At 46.7% G+C, this 24,056-nt stretch overlaps 1 protein-coding gene across 1 annotated transcript; it reads left to right on the top strand.

Annotated features, from left to right (window-relative positions):
* The first annotated feature begins 248 nt into the window (after positions 1-248).
* LOC114609848 (TSC22 domain family protein 1) lies at positions 249-3,472 on the top strand. The gene is made up of 3 exons (XM_028754240.1): positions 249-578; positions 988-1,036; positions 2,173-3,472. The coding sequence occupies exons 1-3, from the start codon at positions 454-456 to the stop codon at positions 2,428-2,430; spliced, it is 432 nt and encodes a 143-aa protein (XP_028610073.1). The 5' UTR covers positions 249-453; the 3' UTR covers positions 2,431-3,472.
* Positions 3,473-24,056: the final 20,584 nt, after the last annotated feature.

The raw sequence follows: 24,056 nt of genomic DNA, 5'->3' as shown, positions 1-24,056 counted from the left end.
AGCTTTGGAGACGGGGGTCTGACTCGCTTAGATGTAAGCGTGCGTGCGGGCACCGGGTGCTTTCGGGGACCCTGACGCGAGCCTCGGAGGAGGTGGCGCCCACCCCCTCCCTCCTCTCCCCTCCCCGCCCCTCCCCGCTGCCGCGGGCACCGGGAGGGACCGCAGCCGGAGCGCGGGGCGGGCCTATGGCGCGGCCAATCGGCGCGTCGCCTCCCCGCCTATATGTGGCGCTGGGGCCGGGCGGCCTCCTCTAGAGGAGTGGAGCCGGCAGCCGGGGCGGACTGAGCTGCTGCAGACGGGTTACTCGAGCCAGCACTGCCGTTCTCGCGCCCTGAGCTGCAGACAGCCAGGAGGCTTTATCTAGTTTGAACCAGGCTGCTGGAGCTCGCTCCCTCCCTCCATCCCTCCCTCTCTTTTCCACGAGGCTGGGTTTTTTTATTTGGCCGCAATTGCATGAAATCCCAATGGTGTAGACCAGTGGCGATGGATCTAGGAGTTTACCAACTGAGACATTTTTCAATTTCTTTCTTGTCGTCTTTGCTGGGAACTGAAAACGCTTCCGTGAGACTTGACAATAGGTAAATGTCAGCTGGGATAGTTGATTTAAATTGACTTGGAGTAAACTGCCTTGTGGTTAATGCAGGTACAAGATAGCCATGCGAATTCCTTTGTCCATGCCTAGGGTTACTGTGGCATAGATGTTGCTTTTTGAAATGGCCAGAAGATCCTTATTTTCGTAGATCTGGCTCGAGAACAGGCTTTCTTCCATTATGTAATTTAGTCCTTTGTGGCTCCCTAAAATAGGGAAATGCCTGGATAGAGTGTGGCTGGTATTTTCTGGAGTAGGATGCATTTTGTAGCGTTTAAAAATACTCAAAATATGATGCTAGTAAAGTCATTCGAATTCAGAGATCTGTCCTTATCCTGGATGTTAAAGATCAATTCCGTTTATCGATGATATCTTTTTTTTTTTATTCTCTCTTCCAGCTCTGGTGCAAGTGTGGTAGCTATCGACAACAAAATAGAGCAAGCTATGGTATGTACTGATTTAAAATTACTTGTAGTCAATGTGGGCACAGCACAAAACCCGAGATGCCTTGGAAAGGACTAGTGCATCCCTTTGCTAAATCCAGACGGTGCCGGTTGTTCTTCATACAGTCCGAATGCCAGCGCTAGCTCGCTCTCTCCTGCCAGCGTGGAGAGAAGCCACTTACCCCACGGCTGCCACAGGAGGAGAAGGGCCCCAGGTTCTGAGCGGGCCCTGCCCTGGACCCATTCACTCCTTGTCAGGATAAGAAGGCAGCGGCCCAGCTTCCTCGTTGCTCGTCTTAGGAGCACCTTCAGCCGTGTGCTTTACTAGGAACCCTGAGATTTTACTGGGGAGCTGGGAGGGAGGGTGTCCCCACCGAGGGGAGCTGGGGAAGGGGGGGGTGTCTCTAGACCATACCAGAACCTCTCCCGTGATGCTGCGGCCGCACAAAGGAGGGGAATGGGAGAAAAGTTTTGTCTTTCTCGGCCTGCGCCAGGATTTCTCCTATTTTTTATTTCCGCCTTGGTCGTTCTTTGTTATTGGAGCAGCGCCTGTGGCTCTTCTCACGGGATTCTCTGCCCACTGTTGCTAGGCAAACTCTGAACCTTTAATTCAGAGCTATAAATAACTCGGGCTCCCATTGGCTACGACGTCTGCCCAGGTTTCTGTGATGTCAGCTTAATCTTGGGGGGGGGGGGGAGTAGAGGTGGAGGGAAGAAAATGCGGCTACACGCTCTGTAGGAACTGGCTGAAGCCGGTGCCGAGGGAGGGAGGAGACGCTCCCTGCGCTGGGAGGGCCTGGGGGCGGGGAAGCGGCCACGGGGCCTCGGGCCTGGATGAGAACACAGGGCCTGGACGGAGACCCCGGTGCGGTTTGCCATCTTGAATTGGAAACTGGACTGTAGACATCATTGGTTAATGTCTGCAAGAGAAAGTCTAGAGACTGTTGAAAAGCTTGATCACGTACACATTAAACTGAAGTATTTCGTGGTTGTGATTATGCGCAGATTTCCACAAGTGTGCTTTTAATGGTCTTTGGAGGTAGAATGCATAATTGGTTAGGGCGAGCTAAGAAAGGCGTTCAGAAAAGCCAGAGTCCAGGACCTAGTAAGCTAAAGCCTTTCTTTACCTCTTGTTTTCAGGATCTGGTGAAAAGCCATTTGATGTATGCAGTCAGAGAGGAAGTGGAGGTTCTGAAGGAGCAGATCAAAGAACTCGTGGAGAAAAACTCCCAGCTGGAGCAGGAGAACAATCTGCTGAAGACACTGGCCAGTCCGGAGCAGCTCGCCCAGTTTCAGGCCCAGCTGCAGACTGGCTCTCCTCCGGCCACCACGCAGCCACAGGGGACCACACAGCCCCCTGCACAGCCAGCATCCCAGGGCTCAGGATCAACCGCATAGCCTGCTATGCCCCAACAGAACTGGCTGCTGCTGTCTGAACTGAACAGACCGAAGAGATGTGCTAGCGAGAAGCCGCCTCCACAGTCACCCATTTCATTGCTGTCTACGAAAGAGACGTGAGACTCACACGCTGTTCTCGCTTTCTCCCCAGTATTAAGCACTCATATGCTTTTGGCTTGAAGAAATGTACTAGTTGAGTGAATTAAAGGTTAATCAGAGAGTGAGCATGGATGCACCCTGTGCAACGTGGCAGATGTCTGAGGAATGGTTTAACTGACGCTGAGGAGCTGTGTGCCTTTCAACCCCTCCCCAGCTGCCCACCAAGAGCTCTGGGGCTTGCCTGCATGGGGCTCGGAGGTGGGCTGCTCCTGGAGTTTTTGCTCTCCTCTCCTTCCCTTCAAAGAACTTGAGAGGCCAGAAACAAGACTGCAGTGGTGGGGGGAGGGGGATGCAGTCCTTTTACAAAACCGACAACTGTCACCAAAGCTTATAAAACACGATAGTACTGTCCCTCTTTTCTGAAACATCAGAAGACACAAAATTTAGTGACATATCGGTGACAAGTAGCTGGGACCTAGGCTACCTTATTATGAAGGTTGTTTTGCTTGTTGTATATTTGTGTATGTAGTATAAGGAATTTGTACAATAGATGACCGTCACTACTGTTTAGGTTGTACAGATTGAAATTTAGATGTTCCATTGGCTGTCTGAAAAGGTGTGGATTGTCCTTTCTAGAGATGTCCTTAAAAACTGCTTTGTGACAAAAACCACACCTGAAGAAATTTTAAGAATTTGGCACAGTTGTCACTTTGTGTAATCCGGAATCTAGCTGCTGAGTCTTGCAAAGTAAACGCCCTGTCGACTGGTGTCAGCTGAGCTGGTGAACACCCGGAGAAACGGTCAGATGCTAAGGAAGTGGGTTTCCCTGTAGGGGTTTCTGCACCTCACCTGTATAGTCGTTCTGCGCATGTTCCCCACACAGTCCCCACTGTATTTACCTGTTCTTGTCACCTTTCAATAAAGCATATCAAATGTTGATACACACGTGTTTCCACATGACGCCGTTAATACAGTTGTTATTTCCACAGCTGTTCCTCATGAAGTCAACAGCAGTTTGCCTAGTAAAGTCTCAGGGCCTGGACACCAGTGGTTCTCGACTCCAGGAGAGAGAGATGTTGTTTGCTGGGGGGAGGGGGGAGGAGCTCATTCTCTTGTGACTAAGTCACCTCACCCCTCTGGACTGATAAGAGATAGGATCTTCACTTCCCCTATTTAAAATTCGAAGGGTTTATGTAGAGCTTATTCACTTGTCACTGAGCTGAGGGAATATCCCTGGTTCTTGTGTATTCCAAGATAGAATCAAAGGAAGTAACAGGTTCATTTCCATGCTGACAGCTCTGTTGCCATGGATCAGATCATGATTCCTACATTGGAATGAGTTTCTGGCCCCTAGGAGAGTTAGTTGTATTTTTAGATATTCTGGGGGTTGAAAGAATATATTGGGGTTTGAGCTAGGTACGACCTGGTACTTGAGTCTCTTCTGGAGGATGTGTAAACACAGTGGAGCCTAAGGAGTAAGCAGGGAGGTGTGAGTTAGCTGTGCAGTCTGTCCGGATCCAGTGGAAGTCGGGTCCATCCTGTGCATCCTGAGGCTTACCTACTAAGTCCTGGATCCTTCAGTTTTCTAACATAGAGCTGGGGGGAGGTGGGTTGGAGAACAGGACACACCTCAGGAAGAATGACTTGCCGGTGGGCATAGTTGATTTGGTGGAAGGGTAAAGCAGTGGACCTCACTGTAAGCCAATGGCAATTGTCATAAAGATGATTGGAAAGCAGCAAGCACTTGGCTCTGTCGTACTCAGGGCTACATAACTGACCTAACGGGGTGCTTAGACAGTACTTGCACTTCTCTTGGAAAACTAGGCAGTGGCCATTTCATCTCTTACCGTTTTTCATGTAATTGTGGAGAATTTGAAGTCTCCATCCTTGATGAATTAAATAGACATTATTTCTATTAATATAAAAGTCCCTCAGAATTGTGGTGTCTTGATATGTGAAATATTAATGAATTATTAAAATCAAAAGATGTGTTCTTATGGCCTTTCTTCACCTTTTTAAGTTCAGAACAGTTTTACTGACTGCTGTTTGAACATATCTAAGTTCATCTTACTGCTGGCTTTCAAACCTAACTAGGCCTCCTTAGCCTGTGGGTCACTATGGAGTTGTTGGAGTCACACTTTGCGTGCCACAGAGCAGGAAGGAGAGCTAGTGTGAGCACTGGGTGTTGGTGACATCACCAGCAGGACAGACTCGGCACAGGGCCGGGAGACGAAGGGACCCCGTAATTCTAGTGAATGCCTGCTTTCTGTTTCAAATTAACAATGTTCAGGATTCAGGAGCTGTGCTTTTGGGGTTTTTGCATACTTTAAAAATAATTGTCATGAATAGAGCATGCCAGAAATCAGATTTATATTTGCTCAAGAAACATATAAAAGTTTAATTATAACCATAATTAGGAATGAAAATGATTTTTAATTCAGGCACTACCATCCCTCGGGCTGTGTGAAATACAAGGCAAAGCCTTGTGCACTGAAGGCCTTTAGATGCCCATTTCCGATCCATTCGGACAGTAATAACGGCAGTAAGATCAGAAACAAGCAGAAAATGAAATTTCCTCCTAGATAAAATAGCCTGAAAATGAAGAACTATCTGCCTACCAACAGAAGTGGGGAGTAGATTGTGTGGTGAGGTTCCTGCTTTGGTGAGTGGGAGAAAGACAGTAGCCGATCACGCCTGGGTGCTGTGGAAACCAGCTCTTTGATCTTTGGAGGGGACAGGAACGCCACAGACCCACCTTCCCATGCATGAAATCACTGAGAGAGAACTTAACTACAACTTCAGCTCAAATTAGAAAAGTCTTTCTAGTGGAGACTGGCCACAGAGTCTTAGAATGCTGTGTTAGTTTCTTCAGAGAATATCAGTGAGTATCTTCAGCCTGCCAAAGATACTACTGAAACCATTGCTGTCTATATCTATATGTCAGTCTGTCTGTCTCTCTTTCTCTCTCTCTCTCTCTCCATATATATATATATATATATATATATATATATATATATATATATATATGTATGTATTTAACAATAGTTATTGTTAAATGGGAAGCCATGTCTCTTGATAAGATGATCCTACCCCCACCTTCTCTAGCCAGCCCAATGACCAAGACTGTGATCATGGATGTGTATGCTACAAGATCATGTCACGAATTCTCTGCATTTCCAGGGACAACATATTTCAGTGAAGATGGTCTCCATTGCTCCATGAGTGCTCAGTGTCTTTCCTTAAGAAGCAGGACTGCTGTGGTGACCTGCCGTGGCAAACAGCCACACTGGTTGGCTGGGATCTTCCCAGAAGATAGCACTCAGTTCTAAACACTGGAATGTCCAGTGCAAACTGGGACATGATGGTTGTCTTACTGTCTTCTCCTTCCTCATACTTGCCTTGAAGTTAGGTGTCACTTTGAGACTTGGGTTTCCTTACAGGTAAGTGAGCACTGAAGAGATTGAATTCTGCCAAGTTGGCCCAGAAGAAAATAATTTTCAATGATCCTCTAGGTTTCCACCCATCTGCAAATGAAAGACCTAGTAACCATGGAGGTGAGGTCACAGAATGACCAAAGCAGAATGCCCTCCCCTTCTGTCCCGAATCAGAAATTGCAGCCCTAGAAGCAAGCATAGGTCACCATGGAACATTTTAGAATCTTCTGCCTGGGTAGCTAATGTGGAAATGAGTTTCCTGAAGTCTGTGGATTTTGACAAACACCCTAACTATGTTGTACTGCTGGTGGGTGGGCCATTGTGGGGTGGTGAAACTGTTGGGAGCCTGAGATCTGTACTACAAAGTGGCAAACCATTCGGTAGATGGAGGAGGCAGCCAAGTGAGTGCTTTGAAAGCATGCACCACTGAGAGGCCCCTCGATGGTAAAAAGTAGACCACTATGTTACACCTCCTGTTCCAGGGTGCTGTTGTTTTATAAGTAGAAAGAAGTGGGAATAAATGGTGCAAAAACTTGGGGCTGTCCAGTGTTGGACCACCCATTGCTTCTGGATACCACCCTGAAGGCAGTAAATACTAAAGTATTACCCAGTGTCGTGAATGCACAGTTCATCAGTGTTCTCTTCAGCAGAGGTCAGTTTCAGACAGTGTGTGACTCCTGGAGTGTGCCTTTGTTTTAGATCAGTGATTCTCACCCTATGGATAGCGATCCTCACGAGGGTGAGGAGCACACATCCTGCAGATCCGACATTTACAGTATGATTCATAACGGTAGCAAGATTATGGCTCTGAAGTAGCAACTAGATAATTTTATGGCTCGGGATCTTCACAACATGAGGAACTGTGTTCAAGTGTCACATAGGAAGGTTGAGAACCGCCGTCTCAGATGATGTTCTTTGGACGGTCCCTGCTCTCTTGATGGTAGAGAAGAAAAAGGAATAAATGAAAACTGGGGCCGGGCAGTGGTGGCGCACGCCTTTAATCCCAGCACTTGGGAGGCAGAGGCAGGTGGATTTCTGAGTTCGAGGCCAGCCTAGTCTACAGAGTGAGTTCCAGGACAGCCCGGGCTACACAGAGAAACCCTGTCTCGAAAAACGGAAAAAAACAAAAAAAAAACAAAACAAAAAAAACAAAAAACAAAAACTGGGCATGTGCAGAAGTTGCTGACCCAGTGAGCTAACTTAAAAGGGAAAACGGAGATGCCAACTAGTTTTTTGAGGGAGTTTTATTATCAAGGAAGACAAGCCAGTCAAGACTTAAATGTTGTTACAGCAAAACCTTTCAACAACCCTGTGGACTCTGGAGGAGCTGGGAGTGTGTAAGGTCTGTCTGAATAGCTGTGTAGGTCCCAAGAAGCATGGTCTCCTAAATACCATGCAACATCTGGAGTACCTGGGCAGGAAAATCTCTAGTGGTAGAGACCTGGAACTTCAGAGAACAAAGTGCCAGAGATCTCTTTCCATAGAGAAGAACCCGTCTACCACACATGTTTAACCTGGGACCAAAGGACTGCTATGAATTCTCCCAACCCAATATTATAAACCTACTTAAAACTATAAAACTCTGTGTATGTGTATGCTATTTTTAAACTCAATTGTACCATTCTCTGACATGAACTTTGTAGATGACAATGTCATGTTACAATGTCAACAGGTTGAGATCACCTGTATCAGACAGAGCATATCCCTGCTGCCAGGACAGAGAGCTCTTCTCAAAGCCTGCTCTGAAGGGCTTCATGGTTACTGGTGACTGGGGCTCACCAGTTGGTTCCCTCGATTCCAATTAGAGTGTCTTTACTAATCACTGTCTTCAAAGAACAAGAAACACATTTCTATTTTTAATTTAGACCTATATTGTTTTAGTCTGTTAACTAGTACATAAACATGGAATATGTGAGGTGATTCCAAAGAAATATTGTGACTTGATAAATTGTATGGTGTCAATTAAGCATGTCAGAGCCAGATAGCAGAAAAAGATGAGTGCATTTGAAAAGATAATTTGCATGTTTGTGTATGTGTGCATGTATGTGTGTGTATATGTGTACATATGGAAGCCAGAAGTTCAACACTGCTTTACCTTCATTCCCTACCTAATTTTTAACCAAAGACCTCTCACTGAACTTAGAGCTTACTCATTGGCTGGACTGGCTGGCTGGCAAGCTCCTAGGATTGGTCTATCTTCTCTTCTGAAGCGCTAGGGTTACAAAAGTGCTTAGGATCTGAACTCACATCCTCATGCTTGCAAATAGATACTTTACCTCTAAACTCATACCATAAAAAAGTGTGCGTGTGTGTGGTGTGTGTGTGCATGTGTGTGTGTGTGTGCTTGCATGTGTGTGTGTGGTATGCATGAGTGTGTGTGTGCATGCATGTGTGTGTGTGGTGTGTGCATGAGTGTGTGTGTTCATGCGTGTGTGTGTGTGTGTGTGTAAGAGGTACCAACGGACAGACAGACAGACCAGGTTTCATGTACTCAGACTGTCCTCAGACTTACCAAGTACATAGAGATGGCCTTGAACTTTTGATCACGTGCCTCTGCCACCCGAGTGCTGAGATTATAGGCAGGTGCTACCACACCCAGTTTATGCAGTGCTGAGGATCAATCCCAGGGTTCCCTGCATGCTAGGCCAGCACTCTACCAACTAAGCTATGTGCTCGACCCTTAAGTGAATCTTGAGTTTGACTTGGAAGAAACAAAAGTAACACATGGGAAGAGTAATCTTTGGCATAGTTATCAAAATACTTGCCTCCCTATGTGGTGGGGGATGAATTATTTTTCTAATAGCTTAGAAAAATATTATGCAGCGAGAATTGGCTGGCTAAAGTCATAGTGTGTAATTCGGTTTGTGAAATACCGCAGTCGGCTGTCAGCTTGTTGGTCCTTGGGTCATCTCAAGATCTGGCTTTCAGACATGCTTTTATTAACGTGAATTTGTGGCATTCATTCTGTCTTGAGTCTAATTCCCTCTGACAGTCCCCAGCCCTGGCCAAGTCAGGAGTACTGTTCCCTTGGACCAGGCCTGACACTTCAACCACCACAGCCCTGTACTCTTGCTGAGGCCCTGTGGCAGCCTCCACCCTCAGCCACTGTGACATGCCATTCATTCAGACCGTACCTGCTACAGGTAGGCATTTGAAATTGTGTTCTAAAGCCAGATTATAACAGCTAATTCTTTTTTATTAAAAATAAATAAATAAAAGTTAATTTGAGGTGGAGTGCGTGGCATTCCTTTATGTGGTAGCTGGTCAGAGAATGACCGTGGGGTTGGTTCTCTCCCGCTGTGTGGGACTGGAGCTTGTTACTCAGGTTATCAGGCTTGGCAGTCAGAACCTTTGCCCAGCTGAGTCATCTCATGAGCCCTAATAGCTAGCTAGCTGGTCCTTAAAATTTTGTGGCTGAATCATGTAATGGTTCATATGATTTGACCTATTAAAGAAGAAGAAAAACAGATCCTGTTGTCATGACTATTGGTCGGGTTGGGCTTTGGTTTGCTTCTCTGGTCTAAGTAATTGGAGATGAGCAGGGTTGGACACTTGCCTTTATAGATCTGAAATGGCTGCACCAGGGCCCAGCTCTAGACTCAAGCTCCTCCCAGGAAAAGGAAAGTGGGATCCATTTCTTACTGCATATAGTACGCTCTTACTGTGTGCTAAGCGTTTCAGGATATTGCTCTTCACACCAGAAGAGAGAAGTCACTTGCTACTGTGTCACTTATAAGGGCACAATATAGATGATACAAATCACATTTGTACTGTGCTCTTGGTCTCTTAGCCACTTCTCAGTAACTTCCCTCAAATAGGTAGCTACATTTGCCAAGCAGAACCTATCTGGGCATGTTAATGACCCAGCTAAGAGAAAGAAATAGATGGGAAAAAATGGAAAGGTAGAAGATCGTACATTTATGAATCACAGATAGATATAAAAACAGATAGCTGTTGGGAGAGGCAAGAAGATCCTAGAACGACAACCCAGATGGGGAAGCAGCAACTTCTCAGAGCCAGCAGGGACATGTTGCTGGGTGCAAACACACATAGGCTTTCGGGTGTGCAGGTAAGCATCCCTCTACAAAGCATATCTTGTGTACGGTAGAAGATGAGGTAGGCCCAATACTCAGAAGGCAAGGCTGGGAGGGCTCGCTGGGAAAGCCGAAGGGAGACTTACAAGATCCACAGATGCAAATATCGGAAGACAACGGCTTGTGATCCCAAAAGCAAATTCATACTTTGAGGTCCTCCCTGTAGCCTCTACTTGCAGGTGACTATTCCCAAAGGTAATGGCCTGGAAACTGCCCTAGGATCGGCATCTGGCTGGGCAGAAGAGGAGATGGGATTGGATGGACCAGTGCAGCGTAGATTCAGGAACTGGTATAGAATGTGATTTGTCTGGAAGGCTCTTCTGGGCCAGCACACAGGGACACCCATAGTTGCACAACAGGGTCACATGGCTAAGAGTAGGAGACCTACGAGCAGCCTAGAGCTCCGCCCTGTCCTCTGCCTTCAGAAAAGGGACAAGGAATCTTCAAGGGGTGGTGTCACTTATGCATGCTCACAGTCAGTGTCAAGGCAGCCCTAAACTACCACGGGTTAAGGAGAAGCACTGAGGAGAGGAGAAGCACTCACTCATTTGTCCCTTCCTTCACTACCTTATTGTAGCTCAGGATAGCATTTAGATACTTGATCACAAATATGGGTACGACTTGGTATTCCCTTCAAACAACCTCTTGTCACTGACACATGATTGTTGTTGTGAGTTATGAGACAAGGGGACATGGAGGGGAGATGGGGTCCTTTGAACCTGAGTGTTGTATGTTGAGAATCACAGAAAGCTTCTAACAGGAACTAAGCAGAAAGGGACGGTTCAGCGGCAGGGTAGAGATGGGGTGGGGTAGCATGAGCACAGGCCTGGCTGTACACATGAGCCAGGAGGGATTTGGTAGTGAGGGTCTGAGAAGGAAATGGCCTGTGGGGGAGGATTTGGGAGTATGAGAGCAAGGTCTCGACATGGTGTTCCCATGGGGTGGGAGACAGCATAGACGGAAAGGAGGGAAAGGCCTTCCAGAAAGAGTAGCATTTTGCTCCTGGGAGCTGCAAATCTGTCTATGGAGAAGCAGCTTTTTGCTGAGAAATGGAGGAAGCAAGCGGAGCCCCGAGGATTAGCTAGGGTCTGGGTTGAGGAAAGGCTGTTCCTCCGGTGAATAGTGAAAATTGGAACTGACAGAGCAAAAATCTGCAGGGGAGAGGGAGGAAGGGGGAGGGGAGGGGGGAGGGATTAACTTCCTCTGGGAAAGACGGGTTGTAGAGGGATGTGGAGGATTTTGACAGAATGGGTTGGGAGTCATAGAGTGATGGGAACTCTAGGGGGGAAACAGTAATTATTCTGATAGAATTTATACCTTAGGGAGGGAGTGTCCGTGGATTTCAAAGCAGTGAGTAGCTAGCTGAATTTGAGTTTTCCAGAACAGAGGCTCTTTCCTTTCAACTGACAGTCAGCAGCTGTCATAGGACAGGTTGCCTTGGTGTGCCATGCTTTGGTGGTTTGTAAATAGTAAGTGTCGGTTAAATAGAAGAATGGACAATGCCTGGAAAAGGGAAATAAAGTATTCAAAGGGCTACTACCAAGCCTTTAAAAAAATTCTGGGGATCTAAAACACCACAAAAACCAAAAACTGAGGTTTTTTTAGCCAAAGCTCTTTGGTTTGTTTTTTGGGAGTTTTTTGCTTTTTTGTTTTTGTTTTTTGTGCCATGGACCCCTCCTCCCCCCAGTGTTTATGAAACCCACAGAGAACTTCTTCCAATTTTTTAGGTAAAGAGATGACATAGAGGACTAAAAAAAAGAGAACATTTGTTCTGAAATACAGTTAGCACAGTATTTTAAGAACTAAAGAGTCTATGGTTCTAGGAATCCTTTTTTATTAACATTAAATAACAAGGTCTAGGAGCAGGTTTCAATAATGACAGTAATTTTGAAGCAGTAATGGGTTTAATGACATTTTCAACCACCTGACACAACCGTAACAGATCTGAAAATAGCTATGTTGTTGCCAGAGACTACTGGCGATGTGGTTGTTGGCATGTATGTTGCTGAAGAAGACACTGGCAAAGATGAATGAAACTGAGATGGTTTTTCCCATCCACATGAGCCACTGAGTTCCAGAGTTGGTGATGAGCCCCTGTCTGAGATCTTCAGGATCCTTAGCAGCTATCACAGGTGGTCGTGAGGAAGAGGTGCCCTTGAAATGGGGCCCCTGGGAACCTGCAACAGAAAGCAGGGCAGGAAGGTCATTGGGAAGCCAAGTTGTAACTTTAGTGTTACACTGGCCCTCAGATGGAGAAGAGAGCTCGGGAGAGGAGCTGTCCGTGCTGCCTGAGGCCATGCAGGATTTGCCTCCAGAAAAGTCACTGGGCTCAGGAGCTCTGATAGGTTGAGTTGCCATCTGACTTGGAGATTTAAGCGGGTCTCAACTTCTTTCTCTTCGTTGACAAGAAGTCATTCAGTGAGACAATTTCAGGAACGCCCTGGTTTACCATCAGTGAGCAGAAGACATTTGCCTGCTTGCCTGCCTGTCTCCTAGGCTGCATTGAGTTGGAAATGAAAGGAGCAATTAAGCTAGAGTTGGCGAGGGTGTGTGTAGACACATGGTATGTCTGAGCGAAGTCTCTGCAGGGAAGTTCTGCAGGTTAGACTCAATGTTTACATCTCTGCATGCTTCTTCTATGGGGAACTGCTTGCCAAAGGTTTGCTGAAGAAAATAATTGTGTTTATTTTAAGTAGCTGTGCCCCAAATGTTTATTTGTGTGTGTGTATGTGTACATGTGTGCATGCAGTGCATTTACACATAGATGTGGTGACCAGAGAGGTCAACCTCAGTGTGGTGGTTTGAATAGGAACAGCCCCCGTAGATTCGTATATTTGAATGCTTGGCTATAGAGAATGGCACTATTAGGGGGTGTGGCTTTGTTGGGTAGATGTGACATTGTTGGAGGAAGTATGTCATTGTGGAGGTAAGATTTGAGGTCTCATATGCTCAAGCTATGTCCAGAGTGATACACAGTCTCCTGCTGCCTTCAGATCAAGATGTAGAACTCTTGGCTTCTCTAGCACCAAGCCTACCTACATGCTACCATGTTTCCCACTATGATGATAGTGGACTGAAACTCTGAAAATGTCAGCCAGCCCCAATGAAATGTTGTCCATTATAAGAGTTGCCATGTCATGATGTCTCTTCACAGCAATAGAACCTCAGGTATCCACCTCAGGTATCCACCTCATGTATCCACCTCAGGTATCCACCTCAGGTATCCACCTCATGTATCCACCTCAGGTATCCACCTCATGTATGCACCTCAGCCGCTCTCCATCTTGACTTTTGAGGCAGGGCCTCTCATTGAACCTGGTGCTCACTGACGAAGCTAGGCTGACCAGCCAGATATTCCCAGGGGTCTCGTATTTTCTCCTCCCCAGTGGTAGGATTCTAAGTGTCCATTAGAACATCTGGCACTTTCTTCTGAGTTCTATGGATTACATTTAGGTCTTCATGGCTGTACTAACTGAGCTATCTCCCAGGCTGCCAGTGGGTGCTTAAAAAAAAAAAAAAGACAATGAAGTAAACAGAAAACCAAAGAAGTCACTCACGATATAATTGCAAAACCTACAAAACCAAATGCTACTGGGGTCCAAAAGAGTACGAGAACACCAGAGCAAGTCAGAAAACTGGAGGTGCGTTGGGATCAATGCCCACAGCACTCACACCGTGAACACGGGTGCTCTCCTCACGGGGATCACATGCAGTGTCGCCCCCAGCTCCTCTGAAGATCCTGCAGGGAGCAGGCATTGTGTCACACAGTCATCTAGACTGATTTTCAAGAACAGGAGCGATACAGAGATGAAAAAGAGGAAGAAAGGAAGGGAAGGGAGGTGGAAAGGATAGAAAAGGAAAGGGAAAGGAAGAAGGGACTGGGGGCGGGGAGAGGGAGGTGAGGGAGGGCTGGAGTGGAAGAGAAGGATAAGGGAGGAGAGAAGGAAAGAGAGCAGGAAAGGAGGTACAAGGGAAGGAAATGTCTGGGTGTGATACAGCCCCATGCCCTCCCTGAGGATTCTTCCTTGGTTGACAGCAGCAAGTCTGAGTGTTAAACTGAGTCCATACAGAGAGCCACAGCTCCCTGTCTGCTAGGAGCACATCATTCCAGGCTTCCATTGTGGCTGGAAGGTAGTCTAGTCATAGAATGAGGACCTTTTCCTGGCTTACAGACCACTAGGCCTTCCCATCCCAAATACCTTCCTCTCCACCCTGTGGGGGTTTGAATAAGAATGGTTCCAGTGTGATCGATTGCTTACTCATCAGGGAGTGGCATTACCTGAGAAGGGATAGCAGGTGTGGCCTTGTTGGTGTGGCTTTATTGAAGGAAATGTCCCTGGAAATGGAGCTTTGAGGTTTCAAAATCTGGAGCCAGGCCAGTGTCTCTCTTTTCCTGCTGCCCTCAGAACTGGCTGAAGAACTCTAGCTACTTCTCTAGCTGCGTGCCACCATGTTCCCTGTCATGGTGTTAATGGACTCAACCTCTGAAACTGTTAAGCAGGCCCAAATTAAAGGTATTCTTTTATAAGAGCTGCTGTGACCACGGTATCTCTACACAGCGATGGAACACTAAGACAGCCTCCTTCACTCTGGGAGAGGCAAGGGTGGCTGACTTTGAAGTGTCTGTCAGGGTCTGGCTGACTTCAAGGAGCACAGGGGCACCGCTGATAAGACCTTAGTCCTCTGGAGTCTGCTAACCTGCTAACATCTGGATATCTGGAATTCCTGATGTGGTGCTTTGCTCTTACGAGAGACTGCTTCCAGAGATTGTTTGCAATAAGAATAAACATTTAGTACCTTCATCCTTTGCTCCACAAATATTTACTAAGCGTTTTCACCAGAGATAGTAAAAGGTTTGTGGTTCCTTGGACCCGCAAGACTCCTCTGCTTCATTGTCAAAAGGCAGATTCCAACCGTCTTCCTCAGTTTGGTTAAGAGAGGTCCTTAGATAAAGTGGGTGGATTGTGAGAGGAGGGTGGTGCTGGGATAGAAGGACCCCAGAGGGATTATCATGCTCACAGTAGGCAAGGCCTTGAGCTCTGCAGGAGTGACCTGGGCTGATATATATGGAACAGATCAGTAGCTTTTAAGCCTGTGTTAAGACTCTTCAGAGAAACAGACCCAACAGAAGATACACATAGGTGATTTATAATGGAAACTGGTCACACAGTTATGGCTGCCAGAGTTCTCCACTGTCTTCTATCTAGAGAACCAGGAAAGTTGGTCAGGTGGTACCCACTGAGTTCCCAGACACAAGAACCGCAAGCCCCAGGTTGGGAGAGGGTGAATATGTCCCTCAAGGACAGAGCAAAATGCTTGCTCCCACTGTTCTGTTCTGTTCAGACCCTCAGTGGACTGGATGGTACCATCTGTCTTATCAGTCAAATGCTGAGCTCTTTCCAGAAACTCTTCAGAGACACGCTCAAGGATAACACTTCATCAGTTCTCTGGGTATCTTCTAGCTCAGTCAAGTAGACCCATGAAATTAACCATCGTAAGCTCATGTGGTTCTTCTTTCACCTGTATCTAAAGAGTTCTTATGGGGGCTGAGGGGTTGGCTCACATGGCAAAGAGCTTGTCCAAGCAAGCATGAGGATCTGAGTTCAATCCCCAGCACCTGTAACAAGCTGGGCATGGTGGTGTATACGTACAACCCAGCACTGGGGAGGCAGAGTCAGAGGGACTCCTGAGGCCAGCCAGCCAGCCTAGCTGAGTTAGTCAGCCCCAGGTCCCAGGGAGAGAACTTGTCTCAAAAAGCAAGGTAGACAGCATCTGAGGAACAACACCGGAAGCTCTGGCCTCCACACACATATGAATGTGTCTTCATAGACATATATATACATACACACACACACACACACACACACACACAAACAGACATACACACGCTCTCTGTCTACACATATGCCTACACACCACACACCCAGCACACACACACACACACACACACACACACACACACACACTTCTTCCTTATGTAACTACTCTATAGTCTGTGTAGGTCTGACCACCCTCAGATAGCTTCTGCTGCCTGGAAGAAGATAGGAAAGCAAACAACTGTAAGTGTGGTGGAATGCAGTGAGGAAAGCTGGAGCCAAGAAGGCCACAGCAGCTCTACCGAGGAGCTGGAGGGAGGGTGGAGCTCCACACAGAAGGAAGAGTGTAAAAGCAGAGCTCTGTTAAATAGCACGGCTGGATTTGGGAACAGGGTCTTGCAGCCAAAATTGATAACGGCAGGAATCCAATAGCAGGGCAGGCAGCAGACTTCGAGGACCACCAAGAGAGCTGATGTAGACAGACAGACAGACAGACAGACAGACAGCATTTGCTCAGACTCACCTTTGGAAGTCCTGTGTTGATGTGATGGGCCAGGTGGGGTGAAGATGGGACTCAGCAGGAAGCCATACCTGACGCTGTAGCACAGAAAACTGGGAAATTATCCATGGGAGGTTGTGGTCTGTCTGGAAGGAAGGAACAGCCCTGAGATTTGAGGGGTAATACGCATAGGTAGGATGTAAAGGGTAAGGTAAGGGAGGGAAGCCAAGGATGACTGTGCTGTACCAGGCAACCTGAGCGTAGAGGGGTGAGGATGAGACTTGGGTTTGAGGTGGTTATGGGAAAGCCCTGGGGGAGCCCAGTGGATGCTGGGATTGGGGTTTGAAGCTCCAGAGGGAGGTCAGACCAATTCTGAGTCAGGGTTGAACTTCAAAGACTGTCCGAGTGAAAGGGACCCACTGTAGACCTAGAGCCAGGCAGAGGGGCCGTTCTTGTGCAAGTTCCTACAACTCTAGGAACGTTGTTTTCTTTCATTATGCTTGTTTCTTTCACTCTAAAGGGTAGACGGTTTATGCTGCTGGTGAAGGTCACATGGGATTGTGCATGTAGAATCTCAAGGAAGGTTAGCTGTTGACTGGCACTCTTCATGGTTGGAGGTTATGATGGATGGAGTGGACCACAGGGAGACAGCTCTAGCAGAGAGAAGCCTGGGACAGTTGGGACTGGAGCTAGTAAGAATATTCTCTTATGGACTCGGAATATAGCCAGTTGGTGGAGTGTTTACCTGTCATACATGAAGTCCAGGATTTGGTCCCCAGCACCACATAAAACAGAGCTATAATCTAGCTTTGGGGAAGGAAGTGGAAGTAGGAAGATCAGAAGTTACAGGATGCTCTCGGCTACACAGCAAGTTTGAGGCTGGGGTGGGCTACTTGTAGGAGACCCCGACTATTAGACGTCCTCGTACAGCTTAGAACAGACAACACCAGACTAAACAGTTCCGGGGGGGGGGGGGAGGTATTCAGGGCAAAGGTGGGAGGAGAAGTAGAGGAAGAAGAGGGAAGAAGAGGGGGCGAGGTCGGGGTTCTGCCTGTTTTATATGGGTGGTGACATAGCCTCTCCCAGGTAAAGGTGAGGTAGCCAGGTGGATTCTGGGAGTGTATGGCGGTTGCCTTGGCAATGACGTGGGGGTTGCCTAGATGTGATTTCACTGGGTTCTGAGCCTGATACCAACATCATCTCTAAACAACAACCATTTTAAAATAATAATATAAAATAAATAAAAATGTTCTCTTAGTTTACTACTGAGCCAAACTGATGACTAAAAACTGTGGTTCAAACTCTTTTAAAAGTAAATTCTCACCTCCTCTATGTAAATACATTAAATAGCTTAGTTTTAGAAGCAAGCCAAAAATGAAATATACTCTGCGTTTTTAGGTGAATGGAGGCACTAAACACCACAGGGTACGTTTCCAAGGGATGTGGCAACCTCCGCTGAATGAGGACCTTTCTGCTAATCAGCTGTGTGACTTTGAAGAGCCACCAGCTCCCTCTGAGCCTTTGTTAAGCTCTCCGTACGCAATGTTGAGTCTTTGGCTAGATTAGAATCTAGCTTGAAAGCCTGTTTCCAAGTACTTGGTTGGACTTGAGAGAGCAATGAGGACCCTGATTTTAAGGGATGTCTGTATGCAACAAGAGCTGATTCCATCCGCAGCACGCCCAGCACCTAAGCAGTCAGGCAGGGGTGGGGGGTGGGGTGGGGGGAGCAGGGGGAGGGTAAGTGACACAAAGATGCTCTGTCCAGGAGTTGAGAGCCTGTGTTCTGCTCCTTCTGGGTTCTGAGAGTTCATGGGTGGTCCCAAGCTCTGTGACCACAACAGACACCTATGCTAATGGCTACCCTCCTGTTTACAACAAGCTGGGTATTGAACAGCTTTTCAAAATGAATGAGATGTCTTTAAGACAAGTTAGTAGATTTCTGTTAACCTTGCTTTCCTCTACAATACAGGGTTCTGAATGTCTCTCAGGGTCTATGAGAGTAAGTACTATTATACTTTATAACACACATACTATATACACATGCACACACACAACCCTATACTGGGGCTCACAGAGGTATCCAGAGCACAGCACAAGACATTAAAGCAGGACACTGGGGAAGGGGATAAAATGAAAACAGAAGGGAACATGAGTCTCCTAAGTACATACTCAGTCTCACAATGGCTGCTAGGCCAGTGGCTTTCAAATGATCAGGGAGAGAAGAAAATAAGATCCATCTGAGGCTTCTGGCTTAAAATTTGTCAACAGCTGACTTAACTATTGCAAACGTCTTCATCCTTACAGGCCTCTCCTCTCCCAAGGCCCCTCACACAGACCCTCAGACTCTGTAGCATGGAGGACTGAAGGAAAGTTCCCCCACTGGGCAGACTGTTTCTCTGCTTTCCTAATCCTGACTGGGTTCAGTTCACCCAACCTTTCCTTAGGGAGCTTCCTGTGGTCCAAGATGGGCTGGCCAGCATTGCTCTGTGAAAGCATCCTGTGTGGTTCATCTTTTAAACTGTGGGTTCTCCATCTCTCCAGTCTCTGCTTCCTCTCACCCAGAATGCTTGACATAGAAGACAAAACCCTGTCCTGCCCGCTGTAAAGACAGGGTATGATGAGTGGATCAGAGAGCTTGCTGTCTGCCTGCTGGCTCCCTCCAGGCATCTTCATAGAGGACACACCACACAGTAGCAGCCAGCAGCTGGATTGAATAAATGGTGACCCAAGAGAAACTAAAAAGACGGCTACTAAGGCAGGGTTCACTGTAGAAAACTTCTGGAAAGGTAGAAGGCAAGGTGAGAATTTACTGATGAGAAAAACAGTGAGCTCGAGGTCATTTACTGACCAAGGGCAGATGAGGAAATTGCTACTTCACATAACACTCATAAAACCCAGCGATATTGTTGGCAGCAAGTTGAGCCCAGAAAAGAGAAAGCTAAAGGTGGCACAAATCTGTGACATCCAGACACATTCTGGGAGAAAAGGTTACAAAGTTACTGGGCTAGTGACTAGTCATGAGTCATCCGTAAACAGATAACAGGCAAGAAGGTTACATGGTGACAATTCAGAGACGCTGAGCTGTGAAGATTATGTGAGGCCTCTCAGACTAAGCACTTTCAGAATGTCTGGAAGCCATGGTAACCCTCACAAACATTCCACAGGCAGTGATTGTTACCACCAGTCTCTCTTCCCCCACTCCCAGATTGGAATGTTCTTTGGAACAGTGGGACCAGGTTCCTAACTCTTCCCATCCTCTGTTTCAGAATCTTCAACAACTGCTTTCTTGAATTCAAAGGATTACCACAGTGCTGGGATTTAGGAAGTCATGGAACGCTTCATGACGAAAGTCTGAATTAGAGGTCTTCTAAAAAGAGCTATTCATTGTGACTATATTTACAAGCCTGTTGAAAGGTAATTCCGAGCCTATATGAAAAGAGATTTATAGTACAGAAAACTGTGCATTTAGCCCTCCTATGACTATGGCTTCCTCACACACAGATTCGATCAGCCAATACAGCAGAATGTATTTGGACAAAGCATTGCACCCATACTGAACATGTATAATCTCCTGCCCCCATCATGATCCCATAAGTGATAACGTATAACAACTGAATAGTATTTTCATTGTGTTAGGCTTGATAAGCAGTCTAGAGCTCCTTTAGCACATTCGAGAAGATGTACTGAATCATAAGAAAACACTAAGCCATTTGATGTAAGAGACTTAAGCAGCTGTGGATTCTGCTATCTACCGGAGCAGGGGTTCCTGGAACTCCAGGAAGGTGCGGGATAATTAGACTGCTCGTGAGTCAGGATTGTGAAATGTTTGGTTAGGAAATTCTTAGAGCCTACCAGCTACGTTCACCAGAATGTATCATGGTGCCTCTCCTTAGGCTGGCTCAGATGGAGTTCCATTGTGTACCCCCTATCTTCCTAGAGAAATAGGGGGACTGAGTAGCTTTTGGGGGAACTAAAGAGAACAAGACCCTCTGCATGTCCCAAACATTCACTCCCAAGCCAACCCTTGATACTCATTCTAGATTCTTTCTTCACTCAGTGTACCTTAGATCCAGGCACTGTTCTGTGGCCTTTGCTATGCCTAGCTGAGTACTGGTACCCATGTGTCTCCCACAAGCTTCTGCTCCATCCAAGGCTTGTACCTTTCCAACCCTTGTTCATGCAGTCTCAGGTCAAACTTTCTGAAGTTCGTATGTATACCACTCTCAGTTATAATTCTTAACATACACCTGTATGGCTACCACCTGGCCCAAGGCTTCCGTGATCGGACCTAAGCCCACGATTATATCCTAGTCTAGTGACATTTGTCCTTTCCCATGGTTATAGGCTAGCCTAGTGACATTTGTCCTTTCGCAAGTGCTTTAGGCTCTAGGCAGGACACACACCTGCCAAGTCCTTTCTCATCTCCATCTTACTGCGTCCACATTTTCCTCTGCGTGGGGAGCGAGGACAGAGACTCAAACTCAGAGGGAGGCCATATTAACCCATTTGCAGTAAATGCCAGCTCTAGTTTCAACTCTGAGGCATTGTCCCCCGGGTGAACTATTGGGAATTGGTGAAATCTTTTGGGGACTACTGGGAGGTCCTTATGTCACTGAACCTATGTCCTTGAAGGAGATTATAGGAGCATAGGCCTATCATCAGGTGGGCTGGTTAGCTCTGCTGCCTGCTCCAGTCATAGACACAAAGCACTAGTGCCAGTCAACCATGTAATAGGAACCCCAAAACCATGAGCCATAAAAAGGCCTCTTCTCTCTTCAAGGTGGTTATCCCAGGTCTTATAACAGACAGGTAACACATGATTCAAACACAAAGTAGCCCGGAATGTAAAACACATCCCAGCCAGAAGCGCCTTTATCCTGCCCTCAGTTTCTCTTAGGAAACCATGTGTGGAGCTTTTCTCCAGAGCCGGGAGACAGAAGACAATAGTTGTAACTTTGTGTTCTCTTAATGTCCTGTATTGAGAGTCAATAAACAGTTTTCATCACTAGGAGAAGATGCCCAGGGAGGACTCTGGAAAATGTGAGCAGGGAATGGGGCACTCTCACAGGGGTCACCTTGAAGTGGAGAACAGGGTACTACTCATGATCCCACCAGGATAATAAAGGAAGAGAAGCAGAGACGTAGCTCTCCAAAGGAGAGGATGCAGGGCTCCTCTAAGCTTCCCTGGCCTTGATTCTCCAGGAATCAGTCCCACCTTCCTTCTTCTGGGGACTTCCGGAATTTCTCTCTTCCTGTAGAAGTTGTGTTACTGTGGTTGTTTGGTTACGTACCTCTAGCCAATACAAGTTTTGGGAGGCAGGGAAGTTCCTTCTACTGCCCATATTCATCTCTGCCAGCCTCTGCCCGTAGACTAAGTGACTGTGTCGATTTGCTTCAGCTGGACTTAGGCACCATGGCTTGTGAGCACAGATTGAACGCTGAGTGATTTATCTCTCTAGCCGCTTTCCTGCAGGTCGCTGGCTGCTGGACTCCTGGTAGTCTGGAGGTGACAGTCTCTGTTGTATGCCTTCCCTCACAGGCTGGGTTCCAAATGTGGCTTCCTTTGCTTGCCCTCTCCAATGTTTTCCTGCTCATCACATTCTGGGGGGTGGCTTTGTGTCCTTAGGCTTTCCCACCCCGTCCTTTGCTCTTCTAGTGTTAAACAGTCGCAGTAAACCACCTGGCTTCTGCCAGTCTTCTCACTGGCTTTTATTCAGCTTTATCATTCCAAGACCTAGCTCAGCGGCTTCAACACCACAGGCATTCCATAAATTAGGGAATTAAGGAATGGTTAAGTATTGGCTGGATATATAAGAAAACAGTACTATGTGAAAAACGAGGAATAGTAAGTACTATCTGAAAAATGAACTAGCAAATTTTAAAAAATTTTTTGACTAAGACTCATGGTAGTAAGATACATCATACTGCAATGTAGCATGTATACCCAAACGTATGTACACACACACACACACACACACACACACACACACACACACACACTGGTTGAGAAGCTTAGGAGAAAGGGCTTACCTTTATTATGTGAGACACAGTGTAATGTTTTTTTAATTTAATTTTGCTCCATTTCAGTTTTCAATTAACTTCTCATTATAGAGTGTTAAAATGATTTCCTGGCTTACAGGCCGACTCAACCTACATCTTAGAAAGCATTGGCCTGGAGACCTTTGTCATTCCCTCCATCACGAGGAACGTAGGGTCCCAGCATCGTTCGTAGCGTCTTAATGGTAATGCATTTAATGAGAGTTGGTGTCTTTGCCAAAAACAAAACCAAAATCCACCACAGATGCAATTGCTGTCGTAAGGATTTCATAGGTTGTACTCAGTGCTGGACTTTTCCTTTTAAAGGTTCAGCCTGATTTAAGAATGGTCTAATTTTACAAAGCAAGCTGTTAATATGAGTGGTTTTTTAGAGTTCATGTTCAGAGTTTGTGCCTGGAAACCGTTGGTCTCTGTGCTGGCCAGGTACAGTGGGCTCCTGAGCAAGCCTGAAGAAGCCAGCTCATCTTGGATGCTTGCCTGGGCTTTGCTCTCTGTGCCTGTCACAAGCAGCTCCTCCTTGCCGATACCTGGTTTTGTTCCTTGCTCGACTGGCAGAGAACATGGTCTGTCTGCCTGCATTGCCAGGGCCTTAAATTAAGCTCCACTTACAACTCAAGGGTCCTTCAACATTTCTAACTCCATCCCAGTCTACAGGCCTGAGGGACACAAAATTGTATGGTTCATGGCCGAGTTATGTGTTCTGTAAACAACTCCGCGTTTCTCTTTGGACTCATTACCTGTCTGTCATTCTCTTGGTGAAAAGTTAAAGGGCAGAAAATGGCCACAGGTATATTTTTTTAGCTGCCATTTTGAATCAAATCTATAAACTGCGTTCGGTCAGATGTTGTTTTCATACAAGGTTCTTGAGAGGGAAATGGAAAGAGTCCAGTTTAGGTGTGTAGACCTATGACCAGACAGGATTTAGTCTCTGTCTCTAAAGGAGCTGTATCAGCCATCGAGTTGCCAATTTATCACCCTCGATTAGTCTACCTACCTACAATAGGCTAGACACAACTGCAGTGCAGGACAGGGGAAGGAAGGGAGGGGGAAGTGGGGAGGGGGATAGACTTGTGTTCATGCTCTGGCAGGAGAAACAGAGAAGAATCAGATAAGCTAGGTACATATCAAAATGTAGAAGATATGCTAAGCACGTGAGTCCCCAAGGGTGTGTGCAGGGCGGCTAGCACAAGTGTGTGTGTGTGTGTGTGTCCGCATGTGTGTGCGCTATCGCGTGCGTGCATGCGTGCATGCACAGTTAGTGGTGTGCCAACATGATGGGAAGGGGGCTTCAGGAGGAGGCAGCATTTTAGATGAAGAGGAATGAATTTGAAATAAAGACTTCCATGAGATTCAGCTGTAAGGCATTTTCTCAATTCGTGATCAATGGGGGAGGGTGGGCCCAGCTCATGGTGCTGTAGTCTTGAATTCTGTAAGAAAGCAGACTGAACAAGCCAAGGGAAGCAAGCCAGGAAGCAGCTCCCCTCCGTGTCCCAGCTTTGCTGGGGTTCCTGCCCTGACTTTCTCCAATGATGGACTATGATCTGGAAATGTAAGCCAAATAAGTGCTTTCCTCTCCCACTTCCTTTTTGGTCATGGTGTTTTATCGAAGCAATAGAAACCCTAAGAC

This window comes from Grammomys surdaster, unplaced genomic scaffold (assembly GCF_004785775.1).
Source record: "Grammomys surdaster isolate TR1022 unplaced genomic scaffold, NIH_TR_1.0 125985, whole genome shotgun sequence".
NCBI classification, from domain to species: Eukaryota; Metazoa; Chordata; class Mammalia; order Rodentia; family Muridae; genus Grammomys; species Grammomys surdaster.
The sequence above is the reverse complement of the archived record's forward strand: the minus strand, read 5'-3'. Positions and strand labels throughout refer to the sequence as shown.